The sequence below is a fragment of the Crinia signifera genome, chromosome 19 (genome assembly GCF_055691185.1).
Source record: "Crinia signifera chromosome 19, ASM5569118v1, whole genome shotgun sequence".
In the NCBI taxonomy this organism is placed as follows: Eukaryota; Metazoa; Chordata; class Amphibia; order Anura; family Myobatrachidae; genus Crinia; species Crinia signifera.
The window spans coordinates 134,130,110-134,150,984 of record NC_139226.1 but is presented as its reverse complement, the minus strand read 5'-3'; the positions used below and the strand labels follow the sequence as shown (position 1 = coordinate 134,150,984).

General features: G+C 46.1%; 1 protein-coding gene across 1 annotated transcript; it reads right to left on the bottom strand.

Moving 5' to 3' along the window:
- Window positions 1–1,701: 1,701 nt before the first annotated feature.
- IL4I1 (interleukin 4 induced 1) lies at window positions 1,702–19,786 on the bottom strand. The gene is made up of 6 exons (XM_083162109.1): window positions 19,671–19,786; window positions 16,789–16,898; window positions 10,979–11,180; window positions 7,652–7,720; window positions 4,379–4,512; window positions 1,702–2,616 (listed from the first exon to the last, which is right to left on the bottom strand). The coding sequence occupies exons 1-6, from the start codon at window positions 19,755–19,757 to the stop codon at window positions 1,833–1,835; spliced, it is 1,386 nt and encodes a 461-aa protein (XP_083018235.1). The 5' UTR covers window positions 19,758–19,786; the 3' UTR covers window positions 1,702–1,832.
- Window positions 19,787–20,875: the final 1,089 nt, after the last annotated feature.

Below are 20,875 nucleotides of genomic sequence, written 5' to 3'. Positions count from 1 at the left end.
CACTGCGGGACCCCGATGCTGGCAGTATCGATGAGGTAGTGTGTATGCACTTCCCAATACCCGTCCCCCCCCCTGCGGGACCCCGATGCTGGCAGTATCGATGAGGTAGTGTTTATGCACTTCCCGATGCCTGTCCCCCACTGCGGGACCCCGATGCTGGCAGTATCGATGAGGTAGTGTGTATGCACTTCCCGATGCCTGTCTCCCCCCCTGCGGGACCCCGATGCTGGCAGTATCGATGAGGTAGTGTGTATGCGCTTCCCGATGCCTGTCCCCCACTGCGGGACCCCGATGCTGGCAGTATCGATGAGGTAGTGTGTATGCACTTCCCAATGCCTGTCCCCCCCTGCGGGACCCCGATGCTGGCAGTATTGATGAGGTAGTGTGTATGCACTTCCCGATGCCTGTCCCCCACTGCGGGACCCCGATGCTGGCAGTATCGATGAGGTAGTGTGTATGCACTTCCCAATGCCTGTCCCCCCCTGCGGGACCCAGATGCTGGCAGTATCGATGAGGTAGTGTGTATGCACTTCCCAATGCCTGTCCCCCCTGCGGGACCCCGATGCTGGCAGTATCGATGAGGTAGTGTGTATGCACTTCCCAATGCCTGTCCCCCCCTGCGGGACCCAGATGCTGGCAGTATCGATGAGGTAGTGTGTATGCACTTCCCAATGCCTGTCCCCCCCTGCGGGACCCCGATGCTGGCAGCATCGATGAGGTAGTGTGTATGCACTTCCCAATGCCTGTCCCCCCCTGCGGGACCCCGATGCTGGCAGTATCGATGAGGTAGTGTGTATGCACTTCCCAGTGCCTGTCCCCCCCCTGCGGGACCCCGATGCTGGCAGTATCGATGAGGGGGGCATCGTGTAGTGTGTATGGGTCTTTAAGGTGTTGAACCTCTGCACTGCGGGCCTAATTCAGAGTTGATTGTTGATCAGCGAATCTGCAGATCGAGCGATTAACAAATGATTGAGCATTACGCATGCATGAGGGAAATAGCAAAAGAAAATACATTTGTATCATAAATGCAAATCATCCGGAGCTTGACTGACAGGTGGGTTGGGCTCTGGGGGGTAATAACCTGCCATTTTCTGACATTTAAAGGGAGGGTCACAGTGACATCAGCGCCCGTCTCCGTCACGGAGCTGTGGAAAGGTCTGACTTACACACATTTGCATAGACTGAGAAAACCATTCAATGGTTTGTAAATTGCATATGGATTTGTGAATGGATAGCGAACAGCCACCCATTCGTAATTCTCTTACAAATTTACACAAGGCGGGTTTCCTTTCTGTCTGGGTGGGGGCTATCTGCTCTCAGTCATCTGCAATTTTGCAGATCAGCGATCAGGTCTGAATAAGGCCCTCCACCAGCTCACCTTTTAATGGGGTATACAGTATCATATACATTTAACATTTTATGAAAAGTTGATAAAACAAGGGGGTGCTTCAGTGCATTAAAAGACAATTTTAATATGCAGAAATAACAGTAAACACCAAAAAACACTATATATATATATATATACATATATCATGTACAGTAAAGTGGTCTCCTTCCCATCAAACCAAGAATATGCCCTACACATTTGCAGACTATATATATATATATATATATATATATATATATATATATATGTATATGTGAGTATAAACAGTGGTGTGCCAGCGCTAGCTGTTTTAATCAGGTAAACAAGACGGCACACCACTGTTTATATTTCTATATTTTTTGGGGGCTTGACAACCCAGTGCCGGCTGCTATTGATAGCGCACCACCCTACTACCCTACCACCCTTTTTTCCTCCCATGTATATGTGAGTGTGTGTGTGTGTTAGATTATTTATGGAGAAACATGTTGGCATCCCTGTGGATGTCTCTTGCAGCTTTCAGACCACTTTTCAAGGCAGTGTCTATCCAACCATGAGGAGCAGACGTGTGTTCTCCAGCAAAATATATTCTTCCTTCAGAATGAGATAACGCCTCATACATGTTACCAAACTGGTAAGGCGTAAAGAAGGCGAATGCCCCCATAGAATGTGGATCCAGGCTCCACTTCTTCACCACTGATTTTGGGCACAGTTTTCTGAGCTCCTCCTTTGTTCTTTTGTGGATGACAGCCAAGTCTTCCAGAACCACATTCACACAGTCTTCATCACTGAGGGCTGCGAAGAACAGCGAATCATCTGTAATGGTGTAGGATGCGAGGAGGACACCTATTCCATTAGTGAAGTTATGGCTTGGGTAGTAGATGTATCGAGATGGGCGATCAGTTACACTTTTGCCACCCACTATGCCATCCTTCTCCCAGAATCTCTCATTGCATCTTAGAAAAATCTTTGTTGAACTTGCATAGTGAACAAAACTCAATGCATTATATTTGTCACTGCTTAGTGGGGGACTGAACTCTATGAGCCTGGTGGCTTTTGCAGTGGAAGTGATGATAACATAGTCTGCAGTTATGCTGGTGAGATCTGAGGATTTATTTGGGCGGTAGTGGACAATCACAGATTTCTGCCTCCTTGTGACTTTAACCACAGTGGAATTAATCTTGATTGCAGTTCCGAGACGGCGGCCAAAGGCCAGTGGCAACTGATCAAAGCCGCCAGTGATCTCATCAAAACTAGTGAAAAACAATGAAAATGTAAAACGGCTATTTAAATAGATCTTCGTTTCTGTATGATTGATACAAATATATCACTATACTACACTGATTTTGATCAGATCCATTCAAATTACTGCCACAAGTACATGCTGGAACAGTAGTTTTGCAGCAATGAGAAAGCCTAAGGTCTCATATGCTATAAAATATGTATAACGCTGGTGTCGATTTTAAACAACTCAACTTGTAGATATTTGTCCTTGGAAAGTTTACAGTAAACGATCCTAGTATTGATATTATCCTAGTATTGATATTATCCTAATAGTGTTATTATCCTTATAGTGATATTATCCTAGTATTGATATTATCCTAATAGTGTCATTATCCTAATAGTGATATGATCCTAGTATTGATAATATCCTAATAGTGTTATTATCCTAATAGTGATATGATCATAGTATTGATATTATCCTAGTATTGATATTATCCTAATAGTGTTATTATCCTAATAGTGATATGATCATAGTATTGATATTATCCTAGTATTGATATTATCCTAATAGTGTCATTATCCTAATAGTGATATGATCCTAGTATTGATAATATCCTAGTATTGACATTAATTTGAATCTATGGGCAGTATTCAATGCTTTCTGCTAGTACTTAACTGACCCCCTGCACACGCCGTTACCCCCTTGCTAGGTTTTTGGAGAGAGGGGGAAGCTGCTTGTGCGGTCGCTAAAACAGCAAGGCTCGCGGCTAAATGCACCGGGCTCCCTGCATGGAATGGGATCATTCGTCAGACTGCATTTAGGTCTACAAGCATTAGGTCTACACCATTAGGTCAACTTGCATTTAGGTCGACCTGACTGAAGGTCGACATGGGTTAGGTCGACAGGGTCATTAGGTCGACAGTGAAAATGTCTACATGGTTGTTGGTTTTTTTTTCAAAAAAAGTTTTTTTTATTTTTTTCAAGCGTCGACGGAATCAGTACATCTGTCAGACCACACTTTGGTCTATAGTCATTAGGTCGACTGGCAGGAAGGTCGACCTGACTTAAGGTCGAATTTGCATAAAGGTCGACATGAGGAAGGTCGACTGGTCATAAGGTCGACATGGGTTTTTCACTGTTTTTGACCCGAATGTCGACACAGTCGACATGGACACAGTTGGCAATGAGAATCGGACCCTCGCATCGCTCGCTTCGCTCGCAATGCTTCGGGCACGGTGGCTCGCTTCGCTCGCCACAGCTTTAATAACCTTCTCCACGCCCTAGTGGATGGTAGGGCATGAAATACCGCCTGTCGGCACATGTCGGCTCAAAAAAGAGTGAAAAACCCCATGTCGACCTTATGACCAGTCGACCTTCCTCATGTCAACCTTTATGCAAATTCGACCTTAAGTCATGTCGACCTTGGCCCATGTCGACCTTAAGTCAGGTCGACCTTCCTGCCAGTCGACCTAGTGGTGTCGACCTAATGACTGTAGACCTAAGTTCATTCTAATAGATGACGGCTTCCCAATAATTACACCGCAGAGTTTGCTTTAGCACAAACTGACATACAGTATGGAGTGAAATTTAATAGGATGAGAGCTTTAGAAAACCAGAAGAAAACTGGTCTTGCAGTGTAAATGATTGCCGCTAAAAAAAAAAAGGAGATTTCTTCCCAAATCTCTCACTTTCTGAATCTCTCATCCTATTGCATTTCACCCCATGGGGTTCAATGTTAATAATGAAAACAGTAAATATAAAATAATTTGTTATTGTCTTCTTTACTGTACCTGGTAGTGTTAAAAACGATGGCATCTATTATTGACTCCATGAATGACATATATAATTGGCTGTTCAAATTCATGTAGTGACCAAGCATTTCAACAGCCCCTGTGCTTAAGCCTAATTCATTCTCCAGGAAATACTGTTTTAAAAGATGATAAAAAGACAGAACTGTCAGAGCATTTATCATTGAACTAGAACTGAAAAACAACTGTAATACTCATTTCACACCAGAAAATGCAGGGACCCACCCGGGAATATGGCCCAGGAATCATGCCGGGCCATTCCCGGGTTGGCTCCTTTCACACCAGAAAAGTCCCTGCATTTTCTGGTGTGTGAAGGGGGCGGGAAGGAGGCGGGGAGCAGGCCGGCAGGAGGTGGGGCGGAGGTAGGCAGTCGGTGGGATGATGGTGGAGGCGGGCAGGAGGTGTGTAGAATACTCACCCAGGTTGCTTGTCCTCCATGCAGGCCGGGGATCCACACTGGCGGCGGGCGCAAATGCCGGGACAGGCAGCGGATGAAGATGACGCAGCACTCCGGTGCCCTCACTGCCGCTGGAGAGCTGCGTCATCTCCATCCGCCGCCTGTCCCGCCATTTGTGCCCGCCGCCTGTGTGGATCCCTGGCCAGACAGCACACCGAGGACCGGCAACCCAGGTAAGTATCCCCTACCCCATTCACACCGACCAGGTCCCCAGGTTAAACCCGGGAACAACCCTGCTCCACAGCAGGGTTGAAATCCCTCCGTTCCTGCTGCTGCCCAGTGCTTCCTTGATTGTCCCAGATGCCAGGGAGCAGTGGCGTAGCTACGTTTTGGGCGCCCCCCCGCCGTTAGGGGGGGGCGCCCCCCCCCTGCCCCGCTAAGCAGCCCTACCCCCTGCCCCCCTGCCCCGCCGCCCATGCAAACCCCCCCTCAATCCCCCACAGCCTTACCTATTGCGCTGGTCCCGGCGGCTCCGTTTTTCTGCTGAGGACCACCAGAAAATGGCCGCCCCCATACAGCAGACAGTTTCAGAGAACTGTGTGCTATATGCGGGCGGCCATTTTCTGGTGGTCCTCAGCAGAAGAACGGAGCCGCCGGGACCAGCGCAATAGGTAAGTCTGCGGGGGATTGGGGGGGTTAACTATAGCACCGCAGCCCCCGGCGCCCCCACATGCACAGCGCCCCCCTGCGGTGGCGGGGGCTGCGGTGCTATAGTTACTCCGGTGCATGGGAGCCACTGCAGCCCGGCGTTGATGACAGGAGGTCCCGATCCTACCCGGCCGACCCTGAGACAGGAGGTCCACTATTCCACTTCGGCTTCAGGTACCTTTATGAAATTGAAGGGAGGAGGGTCTGGGGGTTCATTACAACATGTTGATACATGTGCTTAACCTCTCCTCTCATCTCCTCTGTCCACTCTCTTTTTTCTCCCCACTTTCTCTTTTTATCCCTACTCTCTGCTCTCTTCACCATCCTCTCTCGCTCTGCTCTCCTTCACTTTCTCTCCACTCTCTCTTTCTCCTTCTCTCTCTGCTCTTCCTAATCTTCTTTCCTTTTCAGTCTTTCTCTGCTCTACTCTCTCTCTCTCTGTTCTTTCTATCTCACACTTCCCTCTGTTCTCCTCTATTTACCCTTTCTTGCATTCCTCTCTCTCCTCGGCTCTCCTCCCTCTCTAGCTCCACTCTCCTCTATTTGCCCTTTCTTGCTCTCCTCTCACTCTCTACACTCTGCTCTTTCTCTCTCCTCTGCTTTCCTCTCTGTCTCAGCTCTCCTCTATTCACCCTTTCTTGCTCTCCTCTCTCTCTCTGCTCTCCTTCTCTCTCTATCTGTTCTCCTTCTCTCTATCTACTATCTTTTTATTCTCTCTTTCTCTCTCTCTCTCTTTCTCTCTCTCGGCTCTCCTCTCTCTTCTTCATCTCTCTCTGTTCTCCCCTCTGCTCTTCATCTCTCTCAGTTCTCCCTTTCTCTCTCTCTCTCTGCTCTCCCTTTCTCTCTCTCTCTCCATGCTGTCCTCTCTATCTCTCCCTGCTCTCCTGCTTTCTCTTAATACTCTCCTTCTCTCTGCTCCCTTCTCCTTCTCTCCTCTCTCTTGCTCTCCTCTCTCTACTTTCCTTTCATTCCTCCTCTATGCTCTCCTCTCTCTTTCCGCTCTCCTCTCCATCTCTCTCTGCTTTCCCTTTCTCGCTCTCTCCTCTCTGCTTTTACTATCTCTCTGCAATCTCCTTTTCTCTCTTCATGCTGTCCTCTCTCCCCTCTCTGCTCTCTCTCTCTCTCCCCCTCTGCTCTCCTCTTTCTGCTCTCCTCTCGCTCTCTCTCTCCCCTCTCTGCTCTCTCTCTCTCCCCTCTCCTCTCTCCCCTTTCTGCTTTCCTTCACTGTCACTCTGCTCTCCTCTTTATTTCCACACTCTCCTTTCTCTTTCTCCACTCTGCTCATCTATCTATCTGCTTAACTCTCTATTCAATCTCTCTTACTCTCCTTCTCTCTCTCTCCGCCTTTCTCTCCACTCTCCTGCAGTGAAGCCATACTCTTTTTCTGAGAGCGTGTGCACCCTTGCACCAAACTACACCACCCCATCCCCTGTCATTTTCTTCTGGATACACCCTTGCTAAATGAAATTGGTAAACTATATAGTTTAATACATTTTGTCTTTAGTAAATTTCCGATGTGGGACTCCAAGATGAGAATGGCTGGTTTTAGTAAATTTACCCCTTATTATTGTTTCATCTTACAAAGAATATTATGGGGGGAATTAAAACGTTTAATCATGCCTAAAGTTACGGGAGATCATGGGGCGATATCACTCATTTGACACCCATTAACCCTTTGAGTGCAAAGATCTCTGTGAGAGAGATATGTAAAATATCCACTAAAAATGTCAGCGTCACATTTGTTATACAAATTCAAATAAAAAAATGTGTTTAAAAAAAAGATTTTATTTCCTATATAAGGTAAACATTACAGGCCATTATGATGAATAAAAATGTTTGCTAGGCAAATTTCACATCTATTTCGACATATTCACTTGGCACTCAAAGGGATAAGTTTGGGTTTAGGCACCAAAACTAATGGGCGCAATGAAAAGTCCTGTTTTGGTGCCCAAACTGGTGACTTTTCTCGTTTTTTAGCTTGTTACCTGTGGGGACAGTGAGCTAAAAATACACTTGCGCTCCCATTGCCAGAAACATCTGAATACCGGCGGCGGCGGACGTGCATGTGTGCTGGGATGGTCTCCTAACAATTGAATTCCCCCTTTAAATTTTTTTTATTATTATTGTAATTTCTGACAAGAGTCTGTTACCTGCTCAGAAGCTATGTCAAATTTCTGCAACATTTCAGGGCAATATCTGGCACTAATTTTCTTCAGAAACTAAAGAGGATAAATAAGAACAGTTGTAATACCTTCTTAAGGAGTGAACAGTAAGATAACAAATATATACAATTTTCACAAAAAATGCTATTTTCAAAGTAATAGCTAGTAACAATTGCTCTCACTCCCAATAGGAAGGCAGCTAGGGGGCATGTGACTTGGTTGCCAATCCACAGAGCATGCTGACAGACCTGGTGTAAAACAGCGAACATCAGAGTGAATATCCAGTAACCCAGTGAGTGCGTGTGTGTGTGTGTGTGGTGGAGCAGTTCACATTACCCAGCGCTAGCGAATTCCACCACCTTCAAGTATTCACTTTTAGGATGAGAAATAGTTATTCCAAAATTTGTTGCACTTTTAGCAAGTGTGAGGAGACACACTGTTGGATTCTACACCTGGTTTCAAATCCAATTTGAGGCATTCCTTTCAAAACAGAAATTATATAAAGCACACATCACCCATTGATGTTATTGGAGATATGTTGTATTAAGGAACCCGTTATAAAAGGGGGATGCAGTTAAAATCCTGGCGGTCGGGATCCCGGCATTCAGAATCCCGACGCCGCAATCCCGACCGCCGAAATCCCGACACATTCTCCCTCCGTGGGTGTCCACGACACCCCTGGAGGGAGAATAAATTAGTGTGCCGAGCGTAGCGAGGCACCGGGCCCGCTGCGTGGCGAGCGCAGCGAGCCCGCAAGGGGGGGCGATCCACGTCCCCCCCTTGTCGGGATTTTGGCTGTCGGGATTCCGGCGTCGGGATTCTGAATGCCGGGATCCCGACCGCCGGGATCCCGACCGCCGGGATTCAGTACTGAATCCACAAAAGGGACTATTTGCGATTACCATTCATTCTCCAACATACTGTTTGTATGTTGACCCCTGATAAAGTCTTTTTAGATGAAACGCACAGGGTTTTGAATTTGTCAAGTGTCTACTCCAATGGTAATAAACAAATGAACAGATGTTGTGCAAGGTTATGTTTTTTATAAAAATATTTGGTACTTGTTTCCTAGCACGGCCACAACGATCTTAATCGCGGTCATCGGGGGTAAAATCTGGGCCATCGCGGGCATCGCGGCCGCTAAAAAATCGGGTGCGATGGGCTAGACGCGATGCCCGCGATTTCCCCATAGAGAACAATGTTAAATGCCTCAATTTACCGGCGATGACCACGATTTCCCATAGGAAACAATGTGAAATGGCTCAATTTAGCCAAATTATCATAGGAACAATAGTAAATGGGCCAAAAACACCCCTGAACATTTAAATGTCCCCCCAAAAGTAGTTGACGCCACCCCGCCATCAACGTGAACCCGAAGCGTGGCGAGCGCAGCGAGCCCGCGAGGGGCGGCGGTACGCGTCCTCCGACCTTTTCATGACCTACTATCCACTAGGGCGTGGAGTGAGAATAGAATAGTGTGGCGAGCGCAGCGAGCCACCAAACCCAAAGCGTGGCGAGGGGACGCGGATACCTTCACAGTTATACGCGTCCCCTCGCGGGCTTCCCAGGTGTCCATGGCGACGCGGACACCTGGGAAGCCCGCGAAGGGACGCGTTTACCTGTGAAGGTATCCGCGTCCCCTCGCAGGGCTCGCTGCGCTCGCCACGCTTCGGGCGCGGTGGCTCGCTGCGCTCGCCACACTATTCTATTCTCACTCCACGCCCTAGTGGATAGTAGGGCATGAAAAGGTCGGAGGACGCGTATCGCCACGCTTCGGGTTCACGTTGATGGCGGGGTGGCGTCAACTACTTTTGGGGGGACATTCCACTGCTCTGTGGGTTTTTTTGGGGTTTCTGGCCCATTTACCATTCTTCCCTATGCTGATTTGGGTAAATTAATCCATTTAACATTGTTTCCTATGGGAAATCGTGGTCATCGCGGGTAAATTGAGGCATTTAACATTGTTCCCTATGGGGAAATCGGGGGCATCGCGTCTGGACCATTTAAGCATTTTTATGTGCACACGACGCGACCGACCCGATTTTTCACTATTTTCAATGCATTTCAATGGAAAAATCGGGCGCATCGCGTCGGTCGCGTCGCAGGCCACTAAAAATTACCCCCGATGGCCGCGATTGTGGCCGTGCTAGGAAACAAGTACCAAATATTTTACTATTTGTACTAAAATGTGCAACAAATTTTGGAATAACTATTTCTCACCCAAAAACCTTGTGGTGAAAACTTGAAGGTGTTGGAATTCGCTAGCGCTACTAGTGTGTGTGTGTGTGTGTGTGTGTGTGTGTGTGTGTGTGTGTGTGTACTGTACTGTACTGTGTGTTAGCTAAACTGCTTCAGAACATCTTTGCTTCGGTCACCATGCCAAAGGGCAGTACTATTGTGTGCTTTTCTTAATAAAGGTGCAAGTAACATGTATAATGGAAATTACTGTGTGGTATAATGTGTTATAAAGGGCATTACTACTGTGTTTCATATTGTGAATAAGGGGATTTATTGTGTGGCATAATGTGTATAAGTGGTACGAATGTGTGGTGTGATGTAAATAGTGGGCATTTCTGTGTGGCATAATGTTAATAAAGGGCACTACAGTGTATTGTGAATAAGATTGCGCTACTGTGTAATATATATATATATTTTTTAATTACTACATTGCACCAGGTGCTAAAATTCCTAGTTTTGGCCCTGGGCAAGGGTGAGGTAAGCTATCCTAATATTTGTCATTTTGTATGAAAAACTATTTTAAAAAGCCTTTCATTATACATAAATAGATGTTAAAGTCAGAGCCTAAATGTACAGGCATTTGCATATGAAACCCAACCATTACAAAAAGATATTACAGCAAAAGTATTAATGAAAAGTAGGTGAGAGCAGGGGCGTAACTACCATAGGTGCAGGGGATGCAGCTGCTATGGGGCCCAGAGCTGAAAGGGGCCCATCTTTGCTGTCAAACTAATATGTTTTGCATACAGTTATCACCATCAGTGGCTAAATAGGGGGCCCTTACAAACTTTTGCTATGGGGCCTACGAATATCTAGTTATGCCTCTGGGTGAGAGGAAATGGAACATGGGATGTTGCTATGGGAAACCAATCAGAATCTACTTTATTTAGCACATTCTAGAAGATAATAGTATCTGGCTGGTTTCCCATAGCGACATCCTAGATGAAATAGCCCTCCTTCATCTTAGTAAATTTCCCCCATTCATATTAATGTACAGAAGGCTCACATTGGTGAGTCAGGCTAGAATTCTAAGGGTGTATTATTAATATGGAGCACATGTAGTAGAGAAATGTATACATTGTTTACTGATCCAAAATACAGGTCATCAACAGACATTCCTTCTTCCTCAGGTGCCAGTTGGAATCCAAACAAGTTTGGTGTCTTCTCAACGTCCCGCTGTATTTGTCTTATATTGTTGAAAAAATAAAAATTGTCTTCATCTGACGAAATAAAAGGGTTCAGTTTTAAACCAAACTGCTGAATATATTCACGCACAATCCTGTAATGATGAAAAGAAACACGAATACCCAATTAGCTATATTCTATGATTCGGTGCTAACAATAGAACATTTGCAATCAGAACATACAAGTGGGCCATGCAGACTTGGGGGGTTATTCTTATTCATTTGGAAAGAAGGCACAATCACTCTCTAATGGACAAAACCATGTGCACTGCCGGTGAGGTTGATGTAACATGTGTAGGGAGAGTTAGATTTGGGTGGGGGGTCTACTTCACACTGATATCTATATTGCAGTGTAAAAATAAAGCAACCAGTATTTACCCTGCACAGAAACAATAAAACACCCAAATCTTACTCTCTCTGCACATGTTACATCTGCCCCACCTGCAGTGCACATGGTTTTGCCCATTTTCCAACCAAATTTGTACTGCGATCAGATCTGAATAAAGGCCATAGTTTTGTCCATTAGAGAGTGATTGTTCCTTTCCAAGTGAATCCAAATAACCCCCTAGATCCTGAGTTCCCTCTACTAAGAACCAGTGATTATACTAAGTCATACTTGCTGACTTTTTTTTTCTCCTTTCCGGGAGAAGCCCAGAGAGGAGACCCGACAGCAGAATGTCAGGCGGGCGGTACGGGCAAGCGTCTTCAAGCCCCGCCCCATGACAGTCAAATAACGTAATTCGCGGGTCCGCAAATTGGGGGAGGGGCTAAAATGACGTGAAATTACGTGATTTGTGTCATTTTAGCTCCGCCCCTCCCTGCGGACCAGGGAAAACCTGTAATTTTGTGCAGCAGGAAGGGGTGTGCGGAGACTGCCTGCCCAATGCAGGAGGATTGCCCACCTTCCTCCAGAATGCCCCCATAGTCTTAATCGATTTCATTGCCTTAGTGACCTTTCACACACAGCTCCGGACTACCCGGAAGCTGTGCGTTCCAAATCTGCGTTCCACAGACTGGGGATTCTGGCTGCCGAACTTCCGGTAAAACCGGAAGTAGGCATTGGATAGCGTGCGAGCCGCTGACACGGCCACAACACATGTTAACATTGACACCATCAACTACAGCATAAATACTGGGCCATGGCAACAGCCTGACCCGTATGCTGTTCATACCCCAACCAGGGCTACTACGTACTGAGTGTACCTCATTGCTCCAAGTAAGAAAGTGACTTTTTCTCTTTTCCCAGGATGCATTGCCATAGGATTGCACCTGGAAACTAGTATTCTGTATATAACTGTATTGTTTGTGTTTTTTCACACACGTTTGCTTTTTGTATGTCTAGGCTCCTTGATAAAGATCCTCTATTGGGAACGAAACGTCGGAGCATTTATGGAGATCAACACTACATTACCAATAAATTACTTATTGTTGGAATACTACGACAAACTCCTTATGTTCATTTAAAGAAACTGGAGAGTGCTCCATCACCACCCACCTTCTGGTGTGTGGTTACCGGACTACATTTGGTGCATGTCATTGCATGCATCCTAGATGATGCTGTATGGTTGGGTGAGAGTGCAGGTTTCCTTCTCTCTCTCTCTCTCTCTCTCTCTCTCTCTCTCTCTCTCTCTCTCTCTCTCTCTCTATCTAGAGAGAGAGAGATTATCATTTAGTTACAAATGAACGCTTCTCTCCACATGTCTGTTTCTATTGCAACATTTATTAGCGATAACTTATTAGCATTTCTCTTTTTACGATCATTTATTGCCTGCCCATTAACCAGTGTCCCTCTCATTTCTACAGCTAAACATACATATGTTATTATTAAATTTTGTGGGGGGCATGGTCAGCCAGGAGGGGGGGAGGTTATATATGAGGTGGGATTGTCCCCTGCATGCTTGGCTGACCACGCCCCCTCCCAAGATCCCACCTTCTTTAAGGCTGCTTTCAGCAATCCCAATCTGCCCCTGGCTAGTTCCACCTCACCATTCCAGGTGGTGGCAGGGCCACCATCAGGGGGGTACTATGGGTACTGTGTGGAGTACTATGGGTACATCTGTCCAGGATCCTGCCATTCTGACAGAGAAGGGAGGGCCCGGACCACTCTATGTCAAGTGCTGTCCCCCTTATCACCCTAGGGTCGCGGATCGCCTGCTGCCTGTCAGCCAGTGGCCTAACAATGTTCCAATAGACCCCACTGCAGCTTGAGGGACCCAGCGTTGGTGGTGTCTGGGGGGGGGGGGGCTGGACTGCTGCGCTCTGACAGGTGGGTGGGATCTGGCTGCCTGCTTAAGCAGAAGAAAGGAAAAAAGATAACTAAGTTATCTTAGTGGAGGCGCAGAAGATTGAGCTGTGTGATCAAGCGGCAGTACAATAATTGGGGGTGTCACTCCCCAAGGTACTTGTTTCCTAGCACGGCCACACCGATTTACATCGGGGTGGTCGTGTCGGAAAAATCGGGTCGATCGCATCGCATGCGATTTGGTCGCATGCGATGCGATCGACGCGACCGACCGATTTTGGACCCGATTTTTTCATTGAATGAAATGTAAATCGGGTCCCTGGGACCCGATTTTACATTCGATTCAATGTAAAATATTCCCAACCCCCCCAAATTTAACGACGTAAACCACCACCCCACGATAGACGCCAACCCGAAGCGTGGCGAGCGCAGCGAGCCCGCGAGGGGCGGCGGTGCGCGTCCTCCGACCTTTTCATTCCCCTACTATCCACGTCGGCGTGGAGTTGAGAATAGAATAGTGTGGCGAGCGCAGCGAGCCACCGAGCCCGAAGCGTGGCGAGCGTAGCGAGCCCCGCGAGGGGACGCGTATACCTGTGAAGTTATACGCGTCCCCTCGCGGGGCGCGCTGCGCTCGCCACGCTTCGGGCTCGGTGGCTCGCTGCGCTCGCCACACTATTCTATTCTCAACTCCACGCCGACGTGGATAGTAGGGGAATGAAAAGGTCGTAGGACGCGCACCGCCGCCCCTCGCGGGCTCGCTGCGCTCGCCACGCTTCGGGTTGGCGTCTATCGTGGGGTGACGACGGGGACATCTATAATGTGAAATGGGTCATATTGGCCCATTTCACATTTTTCACATTTTCTCACGATTTCAATGTTAAAAAATATTTTAACATTGAAGCCTATGTAAAAATCGGGGGCATCGCGTCGGGACCAATGTTAATGGTCCCGACCGACGCGATGCCCCCGATATTTTACCTTTCCCGACACGATTTCAATGTTAAAATATTTTTTAACATTGAAGCCTATGGAAATATCGGGGGCATCGCGTCGGTCGCGTCGGGACCAATGTTAATGGTCCCGACCGACGCGATGCCCCCGATATTGTGTCCTAGCCGGCAAAATGGACCTGATTTCAAAGGAAATCGGGTCCATCGTATGGATCGTGTACCTTAACTTAAAGGTACACGATCCATAAGATTGTGGCCGTGCTAGGAAACAAGTACCCTCCCCAATATGGAGAAGAAAAGAAGATACAGAGATGACTGCGCTAATAAAACAAGTTAGAACATGGTGCTCATGTCAATATTAATGTGTTTAATATACAATTTATAGCATACACTGTACGGTTTTGAAAATGGGGGGGAGGGACATCAGGGGGTGACTCGACTGGTTTGGAAGTCCATACGGTACCGTATTTGTAAGCCAGCTGGTTAGGTTGTAGTCCTTTTCCGCTTAAGGTAACGCCTCACTGTTATTTGGTGGTATTGGTGGCTCCAAGTAACCTTGTGGGCTATTTTAATGGAGGGTGCAAGGTCTCCTGCAGATTTTGTAGCCCAATAGATGGTATGGGGAATCTCTGGGTGTTTGTAGATCCCAGGAAGAGTTTGAGTCCAAAAAAACGATAATTCTTCAGAGGCTAAACGGTTTTGTAGCAGAGGTGAAAAAGTGAATCCAGTCAGTCAGCCCCAAGGGATTCACTTGAAAGAGCTCCCTATAGGAGCAAAACGCGTTGGTGAATTACCAGGGGCTGACTGACTGGATCCACTTTTTCACCTCTGCTACAAAACCGTTTAGCCTCTGAATAATAATTTTATTGGTGAGATTCCCCTCTCACCTAGGGACCCACGGGTTAATGCTACGGCTGCGGGACCAATAAAAAGGTGTCCCCTGGCTGTGACATTACCTTACTGACTGGTGAACGTCTTGTGTCCCACATATTTATGGAACCAGGACAGAGCCCAAGAGCCCAGGGCTGGTTTAAAGAATATGGATAACCCCTACGTATTTTTTTCCACGTATTTTTGGAGCCAGAACCAGCTGAAAGAGCCCAAAGCTGGCTACGCTCTTTTCTTTACTTTACATACAAAGTGTTGCACGTATTGACTGACCCATGCACACTTATGTATTACGTATTGACTGACCCATGCACACTTACGTATTACGTATTGACTGACCCATGCACACTTACGTATTAAGTATTCACTGACCCATGCACACTTACGTATTACGTATTGAGTGACCCATGCACACTTACGTATTACGTATTGACTGACCCATGCACACTTACGTATTACGTATTCACTGACCCATGCACACTTACGTATTACGTATTGACTGACCCATGCACACTTACATATTACGTATTGACTGACCCATGCACACTTACGTATTACGTATTGACTGACCCATGCACACTTACGTATTACGTATTCACTGACCATGCACACTTACGTATTACGTATTGACTGACCCATGCACACTTACGTATTACGTATTGACTGACCCATGCACACTTACGTATTACGTATTCACTGACCCATGCACACTTACGTATTACGTATTGACTGACCCATGCACACTTACGTATTACGTATTGACTGACCCATGCACACTTACGTATTACGTATTGACTGACCCATGCACACTTACGTATTACGTATTGACTGACCCATGCACACTTACGTATTACGTATTGACTGACCCATGCACACTTACGTATTACGTATCAACTGACCCATGTACACTTATGTATTACGTATTGACTGACCCATGCACACTTACGTATAACATACTGACTGACCCATGCACACTTACGTATTACATATTGACTGACCCATGCACACTTACGTATTACGTATTGACTGACCCATGCACACTTACGTATTACGTATTGACTGACCCATGCACACTTACGTATTACGTATCAACTGACCCATGTACACTTATGTATTACGTATTGACTGACCCATGCACACTTACGTATAACATACTGACTGACCCATGCACACTTACGTATTACGTATTAAATGACCCATGCACACTTCTGCAAACATTAATTTCAAAACGTGTTCTAATCGACAATCATGTTTTGAGCTGAATTAATATTACACTTTGCTCATACGAATGGTAAATTGTTCAATATGTCCTCCTGTGCCTACGGTAAAGTCCTGCCGAGTTTGCCCGATGGACTATTGATCCTGCCGCTAAATCGCACATCGACTAAATTAGCACTGTCCGACAAGTACAGGGAAGACCAGAAGAACAAGAAATTTGATCCAGTAGTTTAGAGAAATCAGTTCAGTTGTAAGGAATGTTTGCAGCAACACGTATAGTCCCTTTGTTGTTTAGCCTGTTGCCTACACAGTAGGGTCTGATGTATGTGTCCGGCAATGTGCTCAATGGTCCTGTTTTGGGGTCATGCAGAACAGATAGATTGCGTGATGGGTGTAAAGCTTTACCTGTGTGATAGTGGTAGACGCATGGCTCCCAACTCTGCATACCAACCCTCTGGGTCTCGGAACGTTTGTACACGGCCTCCCACATTGCTACTGGCTTCTAGTACAGTCACCTGGAATAGAAAAGACTCATTTCAGTTTGATTTTTGAATCTCCTGGGATATATATTTTCTATGTCGTTATCATATCTCCTGAGTGGCTGATGTTTGTCTACGGTCTAGCAGATGACCTTCGTTGTGACTGAACTATAGCCTGGTAGCTTCTGGCTATGAATTACACATATTTGCTCTGCATGTCAAAATCTAGCTGTTACACAACGTGTCGTTTCTTTAAATACAACATTCCTTGACTTGATAATGCCCATTGTTCTATTGGGAACACCCATAAAACACTGGGCATTCCGATATGATAATAGGGCCACCCCCCGCCCCTCTCCGCCCCCCGCCCACTGTCCTGGTGCATGCACCCGGCGAATACTATGTTCGCCATGGGTGCACGCACCCCGCGTATACACATGCATAGAAATGCGCATGCCCAGTAAGACAACATCGGTCCCCGTGCGAACTCAGGCAACCTGCGAACGGACCAGAATAAGGGCCTCTGTGTGTAGGCCAAATCATCAATCTGACCTGCTTAAGCACTTTGGGCCTTATTCTGGTTCACTCTTTCTGACAAAATCCTTCTTAGATGGACAAAACCATGTGCACTGCAGGGGGGTAGATGTAAAATGTGCAGAGAGAATTAGATTTGGGTGAGTTATTTTGTTTCTGTGCAGGGTAAATACTGGCTGCTTTATTTTTACACTGCTATAAAGATCTCACTTTGAAGTAAAACCCCACCCAAATCTAATTATCTCTGCACATGTCACATCTGCCCCACCTGCAGTGCACATGGTTTTGTCCATCTAAGAAGTAATTTGTCGGAAAGAGTGACCTAGAATAAGGCCCTAAATTCCTGATTAGTAGGAACTTACAACACCAATCTCATACAACAATAGTGTTAACAGCGCCCTGTATTAGATGGAGATTATTCCGTATTTACAAACAAACTTTAAACATGTTTTAAAACATTTCTTAATAAGTAAAAAATAATAGTAAAAGTCACAAATACAGCAACTCCTTGCAGCTGGAGTGAATCTTGAGCTTAACAGCTGTTTGTATCACAGCAGTAGCGTACCCAACGCGTTTTGTCGAAAATACTTCATCAGGGGTAAAATAGATCTCTTAAATACGTCTGTCTAAGAAATCAAGGTAAATTAATGAAGAAATATATGAAGAAATGGAAATGGCTCCAAATCTTAACAGAGTGTGTGTGTGTGTGTGTGTCCGTCCTCCAATACAGCTCTCATTTGTGAGCTGGCTATATTGGAGTAGACACACATTCTGTTAAGATTAGGAGCCATTTCCATTTCTTCATATGGTAGAAGGGAGGTGGAGTTATACACATATATATGGTATTTTCTCATTGCCTTCAATCAGCGACTAATTACCAATTATTTGAAAGCCTTGTACATTTTTCCAAAGAGCCCCACGAAGAGACCAAAATCTTGAGGGTACACACTTGTCCAGTGTTAGGCCAACCGGTCAGACCTCCTGAAAATTGTGTGCTTAGCTTTACTCTACTCTTATGGGTTTAACACTGTTGTGATGACTGAACTGTTTACGCTGTTGAACTGTTCAAACTGATTTGTTATTATCTAAGTCTCTTTTATATTTCTAAACTGTTTTTTATACATTTTCACAACCTTGAGTTTACTTCTTGGGGAAGACCAAATACTCATTACCAATAAGTCATTTTACAGGCTGTGCTACAGGTGTTAATGGAGGTGTTGCTATTGAGCCTGATATTACCGTGACCAATATCCTACAGACTCCGTGACCTAACCAGACCCTCCTAAAACCAGAACGCTATGGACATCTACTTGGGTTGCAGTTCATCCAAGGGACCTTAACCACACATCTGTCCAATCCATCTTCTGAGGAACGCCACCTCACTACAGGCCAGAAGATATAATGAGGAACCCAATCCATACAAGTGGAGCATCTATATTTAACGTCCCACAAGAGGGGCATTATCGGAACGGGCACTAGAACGCTAATCCCGTCTTTACTAAGGGTGAGTATATTTAGGGCACAAATGCACACCTATGAGTTCATTGTATTATAAGTGGATTTTAAATTGTATTTGTACATTAACTGTATTATTTTATCTAATGTTGGTGCACAACACTTTTTATTTTGCTAAAGACAGTAAAGCGTTTTCTCTCTTCAAGATTTGCTAAATCTCCCATACATTCTGATATTTAATTCTATGCTAGTACATCCCCTTCCCCCAAAATAGCAATAAAAGGGAACATAGATATGATTGGACTTAATTTCAGATCAGAGCATCATTAAGTCGACACCATTGGGTCAATATACTGAAGGGTCGACATGGGACAAAGTCGACATGCTATTAGGTCAACATGGTCTAGGTTGACAGTCAACATGTCGACATGGGGTTTTTCACAGTTTTTTACCCAAATGTCGACACAGACACTGGATTAAGTCCACTGCGTCCCCTCGCATGGCTCACTGCACTCGGCACACTACAGTATTTTATTCTCCCACCACGCCCTAGTGGATGGTAGGGCATGAAATACCGGCTGTCGGCACATGTCGGCTCAAAAAACAGTAGTGAAAAACCCCATGTTGACCTTTTGACTGTCGACCAAGACCATGTTGACCTAATGCTTGTGTGGACCTAATGTCATGTCGACCTTGTTCCATGTCGTCCTAGACCCCTGTCGACCTTGCAGTATGTCGACCCAACGGTGTCGCCCTAAGGACCATCAACCATCTTAGGTCGACCAACCGACAATATCGCGCCTCATCTGCAGTACTTACTGTGTGGCCGGCATTTTGTAAAGTTTTAGCTGCAGAGAGTCCCGACATCCCTGCACCAACAATTACAATGTGTTTTTGATGAAGCATCTTAGCAGAAGGCAGCCCGTATTTGGCAATACCCAGTAACTGTTCATATTCGGGATCTTCAACGCAGTCTCGCAGCAGGTTCATATCACTCATCGTCCCGCAGATCATTGCCCACAATACCACGGAGAGAAACACTGTGGTTAGAAATGGAAAATTACTTTTATGCACATTTTAATCTACCGGGATAACTGTACATTCCTTCCTTATTCTAGGAAAGGTGAAACATCGGTACTGCTTTCCTAGCACGGCGCCCGTCTCATTGATTGTATGCCTTAAGTTTAAGGTACTTAAGGCATACAATCAACGCGATGGACCTGATTTTTTAATCTCATGGATCTTATGCATACATAAGATGCATGTGCATGAGATCCATGAGATAAAAAATCGTGAGCCCCCAATAACCATTGTTAACGCCACCAGCACTATCAACGCCAACCCGAAGCGTGGCGAGCGCAGCGAGCCCGCGAGGGGCGGCAGTATGCGTCCTCCGACCTTTTCATACCCCCACTATCCACATCGGCGTGGAGTTGATTTTATATAGTGTGGCGAGCGCAGGAAGCCACCGAGCCCGAAGCGTGGCGAGCACAGCGGACTACTTTACATGTATTCCGCGTCCCCTCGCGGGGCGCGCTGCGCTCACCACACTATATAAAATCAACTCCATGCCGACGTGGATAGTGGGGGTATGAAAAGGTCGGAGGACGCGTACCGCCGCCCCTCCCGGGCTCGCTGCGCTCGCCACGCTTCAGGTTGGCGTCAATAGTGGGGTGGCATTAACAATGGGGGGGCCATTTCACCCATGAGGGGGGTTAGCAATTAAAATTGGGGTTTTGGAGCCTTTTTACATTGATTCCAATGCAAAAATCTCGTCGATTGCGTCGATTGCATCATCCCATGCATCTTATGCCGCACAAACACATAAGATGCATGAGATGCTTGAGATATCAGCCCCACACATATAATCTAGATCGTGGGCGCCGTGCTAGGAAAGCAGTACCAAAACATCCATCAAGAATAAATGGAAAACATTTCCCCCAGTGGTCACATGGCATAATAATACATCACCAGGAAAAGTTTGGAAAGTTTCCAAGGAAAACCCCTACAGTACTAGGGCCTAG

Bases quoted from the DNA above. Each gene is read 5' to 3' on its own strand.
- IL4I1 (XM_083162109.1), bottom strand. From the start codon at position 19,757: ATGCTTCATCAAAAACACATTGTAATTGTTGGTGCAGGGATGTCGGGA. The intron at 16,899-19,670 runs GTAAGTACTGCA...TTTCTATTCCAG, and splicing joins TACAAAATGCCGGCCACACA to GTGACTGTACTAGAAGCCAG. The intron at 4,513-7,651 runs GTAACAGACTCT...CTTTTAAAACAG, and splicing joins TTGACATAGCTTCTGAGCAG to TATTTCCTGGAGAATGAATT.